This window comes from Zootermopsis nevadensis, unplaced genomic scaffold (assembly GCF_977971745.1).
Source record: "Zootermopsis nevadensis isolate Lab colony 2312 unplaced genomic scaffold, Znev_1.0 Znev_ptg000021l, whole genome shotgun sequence".
Classification (NCBI taxonomy): Eukaryota; Metazoa; Arthropoda; class Insecta; order Blattodea; family Termopsidae; genus Zootermopsis; species Zootermopsis nevadensis.
Window position 1 is genome coordinate 4,973,142 of NW_028259153.1, and position 15,058 is coordinate 4,988,199.

General features: G+C 35.6%; 1 protein-coding gene across 1 annotated transcript in view; it reads left to right on the forward strand.

The window, feature by feature from the left end:
* Positions 1–8,176, forward strand: part of LOC110836104 (SRY-box transcription factor sox21a) — a 33,285-nt gene extending 25,109 nt beyond the window's left edge. Inside the window, exon 2 of the mRNA XM_022076949.2 lies at positions 2,007–8,176. Within this exon, the coding sequence (XP_021932641.2) occupies positions 2,007–2,607 (601 nt within the window). The 3' untranslated portion in view covers positions 2,608–8,176. The remainder of the gene's footprint in view (positions 1–2,006) is intronic.
* The last annotated feature ends 6,882 nt before the right edge of the window (positions 8,177–15,058 follow it).

Below are 15,058 nucleotides of genomic sequence, written 5' to 3' on the forward strand. Positions count from 1 at the left end.
TGATGTCCACTCCTCTTGTAGGGAATTTAACGACGACAATCCATTCGCTTTCCGTCACTTCACTGCCACAGTCTTTATTTCGAGTGTAGAAAGTTCGTATATTTAACATACTTTTATTGTCAAAAATGAGAGAAGAGAATTTATTTCACTTTTTACAAAGAAAACTAAAGATTGAAAGAAGTTTTGCCTTCAACAAGACATATCACATTGTTCCACTCCATATTAAGTTAATTCAGGTCAGAATATCCCGTGTATGGATTCCACGGGCAAATCTCTAGAGCAGGCGACAAATTCGAGACAATGTACGATACAACAAACAACTGAGATATCAATCTCTTTATGCATGTATAAACCCTGTTACAATAGAGAGATCTCTAAGCTGGACTAAATTTTATCTACGTATTGTGTAAGAGATTTGCTTGTATCAAGGTGTTGTTGAAGGAACATAGGGGCCTGCCAGAGTGCGGAGGACTGGGGCGACTATTAGCACAAATAAGCCACCCACCCATTCCATGCGTCGTCGAGGGTGGACGACAGTTACTAATTCAGCCACCGTTTGCGTTCGTTTGAGGGCATTGTCTAAGGGTCACGTAACTCCGACCGGCTATTGTTCTCGTCCACTGGGCGCGCACACAAACACACACAGGACATACCGAGAGTCGCGATTCAAGCTCTGGAAATAAATTAAATAAAGCTGGAGTTTTTGTTTTTCATGAAGCTGTTTTGTGTTAGGTTTACTCAGTGTTCCTCCGTGTCACCCAAGTATATCTGTACTCGTCACTCATAAAATATAATTTTCAGTGGTCATTATACTGTTGCAAAGAATTATTTGTTTTAAGAGCATAATAAATATCTGTCGACCTAGAATAAATTAATTAATGTCTAAACTTGAGGATGGATGGGTGACTGCATGCTTTGGTAGATGAGTAAGTGGATGGATTGGTGAACATACTGGAGGCATTCTGCTCGCCGCGTTCTCTGGTGATATGAGAGACATCTACATGGCTAAATCAGAGTGCATTGTAAATAAGAATGGAAAGGTGACTCTGGAGCACCCGAAAATTATGTAAGTGTTCTTCACGCCACACAATGAGCGACGATGTCAGCAGAACAGCTAATAAAATAAACAAATGCTATCAAAGGCAACTATTGTATTCAAGGTCACTGTTGAAACTATATTTTTCAAGGAACTATTGTAACAGTATCCTCGAAGGGCATTGCTAAAACCATGTGATGAAACACCAGGCAGGCAGAGAGACAGTCAGACATTCATAGACAGGCTTATAAAGTGTCTTTCGTTTACGCTTAATCGCAAAGAACGCCTTACTCGCCCGAAATGTAATAACTGCAAAACGCAGTTAATCTTCTGCACGATTCACAGTTTTGGAAATTGTATAAGAAACTTTACAAAGAATGTAGTAATACTGTATTTGTTCTCGATTTGCTACAAATTTTTTCCTTAAGTGTGTAGTTCTTTCGAACAAAACATAATTTAAACAGAATCATAAGCGTAGGAATGTCAGTGTAATTTATAAAGAACGCGTCTCATGTTTCCGTTGGTAAATATTAAAGCAGAGTGCCAACTACACGTACAACCTGCTTTGACATTTAGGAACTGCGCATTTCCCCCATAGAATGTACTTAGACTTTCGCGTGATTACTAAAATAAACAGCGATTACTTACGTAAACATCATTAACCACTGATGTTTGAAATGGTGACACGTTGTGTTTTCTTTGCGGCAGGAACTGAATTCTTAAATATTATTAAGAAAATATTTATTCATGAAAGTCTTATTACGGCAAAATTATTTCGCTTTAGCTCTGGACTAAGCAACATTCTCTTTAAAACAAGTAGAAACATACTCAAAGACATTCACAGAAAAAGAACTGAGGTGTAAATTTCACGGCGTCTCACTGCACATCGCGAATATTGACCATCTTCTGATCCAGTTCCTCCAGGTCTGGACGATGTCCGCCCTCATACAGTTCCCTGTTTTTGCCGCAGGGCGCTGCACATGAAGGAGCATCCGGACTACAAATATCGTCCCAGGAGGAAACCGAAGTCCCTCATGAAAAAAGAACCAAAGTTCGGGTTCTCTCTTTCGCCGCTTCTGTCATCAGCAATGGAGCCTCTCCATGGCATTCCTCGGTCACTGCTCCCTCCGTTACCAGTGCCTCCCCCGGGCCCCCACCCTCCCCCGCATCCTCTCTTCGGAGGAGACTCCGACCTTAAGTTCCCGCGGTCTTTATTCCCGCCATTTCCATACCCCCTTTACCCGCTTCATCACGCAGCAAAGCTCCATGCGGAAGACCTGGCCTCCACTTCAGGAGGCGGGAAGACGGCGGCTGACCTCGCTTTCCAGGCGTTGTACGGCAGCTCGCTGTACTCTCAGGCAGCGGCCGCCGCGGCGGCCGCTGCCTGGCCGGGTGGACCTTGCATGGTGCCGTGCAGCTGTGGGCCCACCACCGTGACGCCGACAGCTAGCGAGGCAGCGCAGAGGTCGCCCACACCAGACGCCGGCATCAAGCGTCCTGTGGCTTATCTGCTTGTGAAACCCGAGGACCATTACGCAGGGTCTGCGGCCGCGTCTCAGCACGTTATCTGAAGACCGCTCCCGGTTCTCCCGGACTCGGCACGGGGGAATCTGGGGGGGTTGCTATCTGCCGGGACTGACTGTGGGGCCGCGATGGGGTGGTGGGGACTTCACGGACAGTTGCCATCCACCTCCACAACCACTTCTTCAGCACCCGCTGCCTCTGGGACTGCTGACGACCAGGATGAGCGTCCGAGCTCAACAAACAGCAGTCAGTAGAATCGATATTCAGAACGGTATCGATAGTATCGCGATAGAAATAAGCGAGGTAACTAGTCAATTCTACACCTGAGAGGGCTTAAAGCCAACATGAATGTGTACGATTTGATAATAATAAGAAATTGCTATTTCCAAACTGGGGCGGTCCTTTCATAACGGAGTCTATATTGAGGCAAATCCGGCGACAACAGGGCTAGCGGATCATGAGCCTACAAACTGCTTTTTCAGTTTTGCTTAACGCGTATGTCAAATTATAACTCACTGTATGATTACATTTTTATCTATTTTCATGCCGTGCTTTAGTAACTCGGGCTATTTTAATTTTTCCTAATTTGTAAATACAAAATACTGACTTCATCAGCACATGCTTGATGAAAATTATTATGCTTAATATATTACACTTCTTATGACACACCCGTTTGTATCTATATTTAAAAGAAAATAATTGTAACAAAATCTGCATTTAATATTTACCTGATGTCCAACTTCATTGACTTCGAACAGATTTTTCGAATCTGATGATGGCCACATTAAGTTTAATCATGTAGTCAAAAGAATAGATCGTTAACAATAAGTGTGTGAAGGTGACCGGTAAGAATCAAAAATTCAACTCAACACGCCAGGATGCAACATTATAGACCTCAATATGCTTTGTGATTTAGGGGTCCAGAAAAATAATTTAGGTTTTCGGTAAGATCATTTGGAGCAGAAAACAAAATATTTTTTATTTTGATTTGCTATCGTGTTCGAGCTGAAACGTAGTTATGTTATGTATATTTTATTATTGTGATTGTCGATTTTTACAAAATGGAAACACTTTGCTTTAACATAACATATCAATGAACTTCCTTGTTTGCAGTAAAAAAATTAAAGAAATTTCTACATTTTGTAGCAATTTTGAATTATCACTTTAGAGTATTATTTTCGGTTCGTGTGGAGGAGACTCGCCAGTCTTTTTATCGGTACTGTCTGTCTGAGCGAAGAATTGACTCGACCTTGAAGCCGTGACGTCATGATAAATGCTGTCCTGAAAACATTGCCCCTTGCCAAAAATATTTCCAGTTTTGGAGCATTCTGCATGATATTTGATACAATGGGTATGTTACCAGTGGTCCAACTAATATACTTAATTATATATGAACTATGAAATACAAAAATAGGATAATGAGACGAAATACTAAAACGTTAGAAAACTAAAGGAGAACTGATGTTTCTATACAGCGTTATAGAATGCCTGTGATCGTGCGCAGATAAATACTTCTGCTTGAAGGTCGAGTCAATTCTTTGCTCAAACAGACAGTTCTATTGTCCGAATCTGATAACTGTCCCTGTCAAAAGATCACAATGATACAATACGACATGAACGTAAGTAATTCACTCGGCAAAGTTGGCCAATTTGAAAAACGTTATTTACATTTTCGACTCCCAGTGATCTCTCCAGCAACTTCCTTCATTATTGTACCTGAGTTCTTAATTACTCTGTATAGATCCTAATGCTGAGGAGAATAATTTCACGTGAGGCTGTCTCACCCTGCATTAAATGTTTTGAAAATCTGACGCCCGGTATAAAATTAATAATGGTGAAAGAAATCACCAGCTTGTTATTAACAAATGAACTACATAAAAGTTGTCTCTACTTATTCCGATATTTATTTTTATTATGTGGTTACATCAAATCTAATATTTTTAATTTGAGTCTTATCCAAATTAAATACTAGTAAATTAATTTATAAGCGTTTCATAATCCGATAGAGGAATTAGGCTGAGGTCGACTGGAGTAGTTGCCCCCGGAGGCGTCAAAATCGAAAGTTGCACGAGTTCATTTACCTCATATATTGTAATCGTCCTTTTAGCACGGTTTTAATTGAAGGAAATGCCGAGGAATTCGTTGGCAGAAAAGCGTTCTAACCATGTTGTCCCCTGACTACACTTATGTCTGATTTTGAAAAGTCGACGAGGTAATACGTAACAGTGCATTTTATTTCTGTCAATTCCAATAATATTATTGCTTCACAATTTCTTCTCGATGTTATCGATACCGGTATTTTACAACTGGTGCAAAGAATCGAGAGGTCGGTAGAATGCGATGAGTGATTTTGCGCGAACTGAGCACTAGAATTTAAATATCCACAAGAATTTATTTCCTGGTTGATGTTTATGACAACTCGCACTGGGTATTTCTTTGCAACTGAAGTGAAATAAACAGTTAGTGTGTGAAAGTTACATGAATTGTTCATAAATCTCCGTATATTCATCTTTTTGTTCAGTACCTCTCGATTGTTCTCCCACACTAACTATCAAAATCAATCACGAATAATCGATCAAAATAATTTTATCGATCAATGAAACAACAGATATAATTACTATCATTTAACGAAGAAAGAAGAACACGTTCGGTGAGAAAATTATATTTTCTTCGCGTACCGAGTTGTATGAAACATTTTATTAATTTATGTTTAAGACATGACAAAATATAATATTTTGTACAGTACTGTGGCGAAGTTCTACATATCAGAACACTATAAATCTACTACTAAGTCGGTGTAACGAGTGTTATTTTACTGATTGTTTATGTTACATTTTGCAAGAAGTACTTCGTAGTATAAAACGGGTATGATATTGTGGGTTTTGGTATCAGTCAGTTAACTTGGACAATACAGTTTATGAATACAACACTTTCTGAAGACGTTTACTTCTGTGGTGTTATGAAAAATGAAAGATTAGAACTGTTACCTCGGAAAAGTAGGTCTTATTTATCCAGAATAAAATTATTCTTCATAGACGTGATTTTATCAGTCATACAAAAATATCTCCATTAGTATCTAATTTAGTAAAATATTTTATGTAAACTCATTTCTGTTTGTTGCATAATTGTGAAATTAGTATGTCAAAATATTTGCTCTCTTAAAGTTGTGTTCACACAGTCGAATATATTGTCAGTGATATAATATAAGATATTCTCATATAAAATATGTTATATTACTTTTATCTTTATATCATCGAATGTTTCATTTCACTTTTTGTGGTATAACATCAGTTATAGAAATAAATTATAAACGAAGTAGAATCCTTTCTTAACTCTTCAGGATATTTTACATTCCATTTGTCAGTTCAACTTTAGTCGCCAAAAATTTAAATGTTTATGTGGTTTGATTCAATGTCATTATCGTCTTGCAGAAACTGGGTGTCAGTGAGAAACACGCAGCACAGTGAATATAAATTGGCGTTTTATATTTATAACTATAAAGTTCATACCGTTTAGTTTATAAAGTAATATTATATGCCATTCTGAGTTTACGTTGAGAAACTTGAAATATATGATTGTGTGAATACAGCTTAAGATTACTTAAAAATTAGTTAATGATTTAAATCATTAAACTTCCAATTAGAAGGACCAAAAATTATATCAATTTATTCATGATAGTATTTACTTTCTGGTGTTCTAAACATCTGTGTTTGTGTTTCGAAATACGAAAACATTATCAAGGGTTGTAAATATGCAGAAGAAACGTAGAACTTTACTGCTTTACACATTCGTTGCACAAAGTGGTCCTTTTCTTTGCTGGTATGTGAAGGAACTAGTAAACATTTAAACAGTGTATTTTACGATGTAAAAATTATCAGTTACCTACTTGTCCTGAGTTCATGTTCTTACACAGTATTAATACACTGCTGAATTCTTATAAATTATTTTTTCTAAAGGTTATTATTAGTATTAAAACAATATTAATTTTGTATCTAAATATATAGGAACGAATTTAATTAATTTTTACATAGGAACAATATATTCTGTTTGTCTAATATAAACCCTTGCTTCATCTTGCGAACAAAATAATCTTACCAACTTCGTTAAATAGTCCAAATTTGTGCACTGGAATACGAGATTTTTGTCACCTGCCAGATAATTGTCAGAGAATTAATTACAATAACTTACAATTACGTATGTAGGCATATAAATACAGAATGAGGCGGAAAGACTAAGTAAAACCGTCACATCTTCGCGCCCAATCAGTAATAAGTAGTGGTTAAAGCTTATATAAAGATATTTATACAAATTTAACTACTTTAAATTCCGACAAATAGGCAAAATTTAAAATTTTAACATGTTATAACCAGCCATTTTTGTCATCCATTCTCAACAAAAATTGATATTAATTTCCAAAAATTCTTTAAAGACTGCAAGGTTCTTACAATTTTTTACACTTGCGAATAAAATTGGTGAAAACACATTTGTAAAACACAACATTTGATTATAAACTTAAATACAGATATGGGACTATAAATATGTATAAAACATATACATTAATAGCATTCTGTTCAATAATTGAGAGATATCGTATTTCCTCTATTTTAAGATGCACTTTTTTCGCGTTTTAAATTTTCTTACGTTTGATAGCGTCTAATAATCGATGTTGAAAATGTATGTTGTATGATTTAAGCGCAAGGAAAGCCATTTCTATAACACGAGTCAGCACTGGAACAGTAAACACAAACCAAAGAAAATTCTGGAATTATCAATGCAAAGAAGTTTTATGTTTAAATGTTGACAGTTCCTGTTCTAATGCAAGTATTTTTTTCGTGAAAACCCATTACTAAATCAAGAGTGCGTTTTGCAGTCAATGGCATTTTAAAATCGAGGAAATACGATATATCCATTCTGATAACGTTCTATAAAAAATGTTTTTATAAATTAAATATATGCTTATTTAAGACAAATTTGTCACATATTCTGTATTTATTCTAATTTAATAGGGAAGTGAAATCAGCAGTGTACTTAAATAAGATATCTTATTAGTCTGATAAGAAAATATGAAGACATTTAAACATGTCTACCTCTTTACTGATGGATGATTCGGTGTATACCTTCTCACTTCACGTTAAGTAAATTAGTAATAACAAAACTATTTCCATTACTCACACCCAACAAAAGTAATTCTGTATATTTGAACAATGCAAAAGGCTGAATTAGATCTGTTACTGCATGTAATACTGACTGTCCATTATAAAATAAAATAGATTTTAATTTATATTATTAAAATGCAAACTATTAATATTATTTTATCATTCACAAACGATTGGCGTTCTTTTCGTCTAGAATTATATTTTTGTCTTGTAAACGTGCAATTCCCTTTAACTAGTAAAATCAGGCCAACTATTTTCAAAATAGGACTGACTTAGACTATTTTTCTACATGGTCTAAGTTATTTATAAACACAAACAATAAAGTACTGAATGTTACGAAATTGAAATAGTGTTTCAAAGACCACTGAATAATGTAATTGTTTATTTTTTTGTTAATCTGTGTTACAATTTTTATTAAAACAATTATGTTTTGATAGTTTATTGCTACTATAAGTTTACATCAAGAGTGTAAAATATTATATTTGTAAATAAATTGTTGTAATGTCAGGAATTTACTCTGTACCTCAGCAAAACCAGTCCTTTTTATTGATATAATGCTATTTATTCCTTCCTCCAAAGAGTTTCCAAACATTTACATCAACTTAACGTACAACATACAGATTTTTTACCATTACAATACAAAAAATTTATAACTAATTCACTCCGCAGTTACTCGAATCCTTTTCCACCTAAACAATCAACATTTTCAACATTCGTAAACATTAAAATTATCCTCACCAGTTATATATAAATATAAAGTGTGACCTACATTCCAGTGTACAATAAATACTTCTTAGGACAGGATTCGATTCTAGATCCTCAGGTTAAATTTTCCTGCATACTGTGACGGACTTTGTTTCTCCTTTCAATTCCATGTAAAAGGATTAAGGGACGGCGAAAACCATAATACCGACTGTATTCCATCCCTTAATTCACGTTTTAACAAAACGAAATTTATTTAACCTCAACCTATCAACAACTTGAACATTTTCGATTCGGTCAGCTGGAAAATGGAAACACAATTTCCCATCTTGTACCCTCCATAAGTTAAAAAGAAAAAGTATCGCTCAGGAAGAGATAGGAGGAAAGGAGATGATTCAACCACCTCTCCCGCTCTAAAGGCTCTGCCCCTTGACACATGGCCCATTTGAGGCAGTTACAACAAGTCCCCACTGTCTATTTATCGAAATGTATGGTCCGCCAACAAGGCTATTTGCGATATCACTGCACTGTTGTGTTCTTTATGTGGGGCTGACCAAGACGCCTGTGCAATCTAAACTGTTCCACGTATGTCATGGCCTCATAAAACTAACCCCCACGCAAAGAAACCTTATATTTTCTTTCAAGGTACTTTCACTGAGCGTTAAGAGAAAATGGCATAACTGACAGTCTACAGATAATAGTCTTCTCATTTAGCTCCGGATTAACAGGGATTGTTATATTCAAGAAAATAAAACGTTTAGCAAGACTTACTACAGGGGACTAAGAAAGATAATACAATGATATTCTACTCACATAGTAATGCTGAGAAGACAGTTTCGCAAATGTTTTAAAAAAAAAAAGTTAATATTTTAATATTTTCCGTCAAATCACAATTTTTAATAAGATAATAAAATATAAAATATTTAAAATATCATTTCACGTTCCGCATCGAATGATCGATTTACAAATTGGAACGTCTCTTACGACATTCTATACATTCTACTATTTATTTACTTCCATCATTTTATTTTCTATATTACTTCATATTTATTAATGTTTTATTTATTTAAATCATTGCTTTACAGACTAATATTGAACATCAGATGAACCACGCCATATAAAAAACAATACCTTCGTTCTAATATATAAGAGTAATCTGATAAGAACATTTCAATAAACTGCATAACATTGTAAATGATTGTAATTCAAGTTTTAAATTTTACCAATTTAATTTATACCTGAGGACGGTTAAATATAACCGAAACATGTTGTAAGAGACGTTCCAATTTGTGAATCGATCATTCGATGCGGAACGTGAAATGATATTTTAAATATTTTATATTTTATTATCTTATTAAAATTGTGATTTGACGGAAAATATTAAAATATTAACCTAATTCACAATATGACGCAAATATACTACCTTAAAAATAAGTTAATAAAATGTAAAGTGACTGAATGATTCCGTTGTCTGTTTATATTATTGTTATTAATAAAATATCTATCTACATAATTTGTGTCCATCATCTACACAACGCAGAAGTAATTATAACCTCGATATAAGATCATACATTAGAATGTAAAAATAAGTAATAATGTTAATATTTTTGTTACATAACATTACTTAATTTTAACGTCTGTATGCTACTTTGTAGAAACAATGTAATGAAACTTAGTGTTTCAATCATACATGTTCTACTATGTACTTCTATATAACGCAACAAAACATATGTACGAGGCGCGTCCCAAAAGTAAGTTTCCCTGGGGCCGTTTACAGAAACAAAACACAATTTCATGGAAATATTTATTGCAACAGATACAGCAAGTGTCCAGCTATTTTTCAACATATTCGCCACCGGAATTGAGACATTTGTCATACCGTGGGACCAACTTTTGAATACCTGTGTCGTAGAAGTCTGCCGCCTGGGATTGGAACCACTGTGTGACAACCATCTCCGCCTCTCTGTCATTCTCAAAACGCTGACGCTGACCGGACACGAATTTCTTGAGGTGTAGGAAAAGATGGAAATCACTGGGAGCGAGGTGCGGGCTGTAGGGTGGATGATTAAACACCTCCCAGCTGAACTCCTGCAGGAGACTTGCTGTCCGTCGAGCCGTGTGCGGCCTAGCGTTATCACTGACCGCACTTCACAGTCGGCGGGAGCTGGAATAAAAACCTCCATCTTCAACAGCTGCAACGATGCTACTGTGAGAACTCGGGAAGTGCCGTTAGTGCATGTGCCATGCTACGTCATTGCTCTATCACGTACGCACAGTCGCTTCGCGCAATATAAGGTTTGCTAGCTGTGGGACGAGTGGGAAACTTACTTTTGGGACGCGCCTCGTATATGTTAAATACCGATTTTAATTTGTTTATTCTTCTTTGTTAAACTTCTCAATAAAATATTTAGTCCTTTAGATTTCCCGCCATTCTTAACGGATGATTTTCTAGTATTATATTCATATAATTACCGATTACATCGTAATGGTAAGATAGGAAATTTTATACAGAGTTATTCTTTGTCACTGTTGGGTCCATCTCGTCGAGAGGCTGCCGAATCTACACACGTAATCGGATATCCGTAGGCCTACAGGCATTAAGATGCAAATCCCTGTAAATAACAGAATAGAATGGGGTGTCCTTTCATATATTCATAATTTCAAGTTTACACAACTTTTCTCTTTCTACCTAAATATACCTACTTTTTCTGGTCTGCATTATTCTCGAGCGGAACGATTCAAAATCTTATTTCGGAAAATATTTCAGATATTATTATTATTATTAATAATAATAATAATATCACCACCATCATTATTAATATTATATTAGCCGAGATCCATTTATAGTACAGTGGCTGGGAACGGGCTGAAGGAATCAATCTTTCCCACAAGCGCACCGCTCCGTCCATGGTGGCTTTTGGGCGGACCTAGTCCCCTTTGGATGCCGGCTACACTCCACCCGCGGGTACAGCTGCCGAAGAGTGAAAGTAATCACTAAAGTTAAGAATACATGGACCTTTGCTTTTTCTTCTATCTACGCCTTCACAGTTTGGTATTAAGAACAGGAGTATCTCTATTTTACATACATTATTATTATTATTATTATTAGTTTGGAACTCCATCACTAATACAGACTCCATTAAATTGGAAAGGATTCAAAGGAAATTTGTAGCCCTATGTTACGCTAGATTCTTTAATGGCGTTTGTGCCTATAATTATGATGATATATTAGTCAGATTAAATTTCTTATCGTTACATTTAAGGAGGAGGCTTTTGGATGCGCTTTTCCTCGTGAATGTTTTTAAAGGCAAAATTAGTTGCTCATATGTTTTTGATACAGTTGGTCTCTGCATACCTACTAGGTCTATCAGAGACTACTCTACCTTTACTGTACAACGTAATTTCAAGGCCAGTCCCTCTGCCAGATGTGTTTCTGCTGCCAATGCAGTCTGCAGGAGCATCGACATCTTTAACAAAGATCCTGTTTTGCTTACTGATGTCAGTCAGCTTTTTAAACAATAATCATTGTTTTTATTGTTTATTTAGTATAAAATTTTATTTTGTATGTTGTTTGTCCAAAATTAAACTGTTTTTAGTTTAATTATTATTTTACTTATCTATAACATTTAGTTTTTTACTTATTAGTTATTTTGCAATAAGTCAATATTGTACATTTATGTTTTCAGTTCATTGTTTGTTTGCTTTTGTATTGTAATGTCTGTTTTGTTGTTAGTGCTTGGCTGTTATTGGCCTTCTTGGCTGTTGTCAAGCACTTTAATAAATGAATTGAATTGAATTGAATTATCTCTGTGCTGTATCTGTAATTGGCCATCAGGCTGTTGATACAGCACATTAATAATAAAGAATTGAATTATCATTATTATTATTAAAGAAATGAATTGAATTGAATTAAATGAATTGAATTGAATTATTATTATTATTATTTGCTTACTGATGTCAGTGAGCTCTTTAAACAATAATCATTGTTCTTTTTATTATTTATTTAGTATAATAATTTATTTTGTATATTGTTTGTCCAAAATTGAACTGATTTTAATTTAATTTTTAATTTACTTATCCATAACATTTAGCTCATTTACTTATTAATTATTTTGCAATAAATTAATATTGTACTTTATATATTCAGTTCTTTGTTTGTTTGCTTTAGTATTGTAAGATTTGTATTGTTGTTAGTGCTTGGCTGTTATTCGATGTTTCGGCTGTTGTCAAGCACTTTAATAAATTAATTGAATTGAAGTATTATATCATCCATGTATTGTACCATAGTTATTGACTGCTAATTTTGTGCCTGACTGTAAAGGGCCTTGTTTGGCTGTTGTCATGCACACTAATAAATGAAATGAATTGAATTATAATTAGATAGGTACGACATGTAGCAGGCAAGGGAGAGATAGAATATGGCTGTCTTCTGGGTTGTTACGCCGTATAGCCTGGTAAAGGACTTCTGAATTCTGTCCTCGGTGTTTAATCTTTGCCCTCTCTTTCCTTCGGTTTCGGTTCTGACTCCTACATTGTACGTTTGCATTTGCTGACATATTCCACACAAAATTTATAGAGACTTTTTACTCTATCATCTTGTCCATTTTCATATTCCATACTCCTAGCTAAAAGTATTCAAAAGCTGTCACCATCAAACCGAAGTTCGCGCGTCTACCATGTTGTTTATGTTGTAACCGGTTGTATTAAACTCAAAATACGAGACTGAGGTCACATGCAATGTCACAACGTCCACAGCAAATTTTTTGATATCGGCCAATTAAAGAGCTGGTACGCAAGAACACACAGGCAGCGTGGTGATCTGGTGATCCTGCTTTTGTTCCTTGGAAAGGTAAATAAATATGGAACAGAACAGAATTTGCATTACGTCTTTCAACACTGCTTATTTGATAGTGTAAGGTAAAATAAGACGTTTAGATTTTTGTTTTCAATTTCGACACATGCTAGTGGAACAAGTGGGTTACGTCCTTCTTGCTGATGCCCTGAAGTATATTACGAATTTCTCATGTGCCCTCTTCCCTCCCCCCCCCCCCTCCACTTCTCTCTGCGAGAAGCAATATCGAAGAATATTTCAGATCTCTAAAATGCGACTGAGCTGTGTTGACACGAGAGAGAGCATTACTTGTGTGTGTGTGGGCGAAGGAGCTGATACACATCAGTATATTTCCTGTCCACAAGCATCGTATTTTCTAACTTGTGTGGTTTTTATATCACACAGAAGGGAGAAGACTGACAGTGATATATAGCACATTGTAACAACTGATCTCGAGGATCCGTATCTACCTTCTTTCAATTTCTGGTTTATATCCTTAGAAGTTTGAGAACATAAAATGAAGATCGGTAGCCAGAATATCCAAAAATGGTTTCCTGCCTACAGAATATACCAATGTTTAAAGCTTTTGAGAATTTACATTAATAACGTTCATATTGAGCAATAATTATTTCACTTAAAGATTCCACATTACTATGGACATTACTGGTCTCTACGCTGAGTCAAACTTACCTACTTCACACCATCATATCTTATTCTTAAGCTTAATTTTAATATTATCCTTACATGTACACCTAAATTATGTAGTGTAAGGACCACTGTCACCGGGTGCAAACCCAACTGCAGTAAATAAATAATAATAATAATAAATCCTCTATAAGTGGCCTCTTCTCTTCAGATTTTCCAAACAAAATTTGGTAAAATTTCTCATACATTTTATTTAATTATCAAAATAACAAGAATTTTTTTTTCAATTGGATTCGTGTGTCTTGTAAAGTGTTTCTTAAGCATAAAAGTCTTCCTAACATTGGCACACGAGATGTCGCTACATGGTGGATTTTCCCTTTTCTCAGCTAGTCTGAAAGAATTGATACCAACAAACATTTCTTCTAGAACAATGCAACCGAAACTGAGTAGCTATCACACACAGCGTGACAACCCAAGTTCGGTCCACACAATGACTGGATTGATCCATTTTTTCCTTGAAGTACAAGCAAAGTTTAGTAATCTTTCTCTACAACTATGCGGTGTATTCAAACCTATTTGTATTGTGTGTTAGGCCTTATATTCTACGACCTCCCTCAAGATAATGCGTTTAAACAATCCGAACTTGTGACATTTCACTTCCTTCGGTAAACATAGAGTACAAGGGCTTTATATATATTATGCTGGGAAGTAGGGAGATTGTCGTTCATTCTTTTGTGTATTCAGTAAGACGCCTTGTATGAGGTGTGCATACAATAATAATAAAGACTGGCTTCTTTGTTGTATCTTTCACGAAGGAGATGATACAGTAGATCTGCTTATGAGATAAGCGGTGTGGTAAGGTCTCATATTCATTGGACGACGTAGCTGTCCAGTGACCAGCTACTTGGTCACAGTCTTGTACGCACGCCACCATAAACACCCACAAAATATAGAAAATCTCCCAGAATGTTACTGTTGTAATTACTAAATATCCCCTAAATTATTATTATTTAAGTTCTGTGTGACGACAGGTCCATATGAACAGGATCCTTCCATCCTTTTCTCGGACTGGGACCTGTTCATATACGTTCTTGGCAGATGATCCAGAAGTGGTTTGCCATTGCCTTCTTCTGTGTGTGAATGGAGTAATTGTTGGGATGCCAC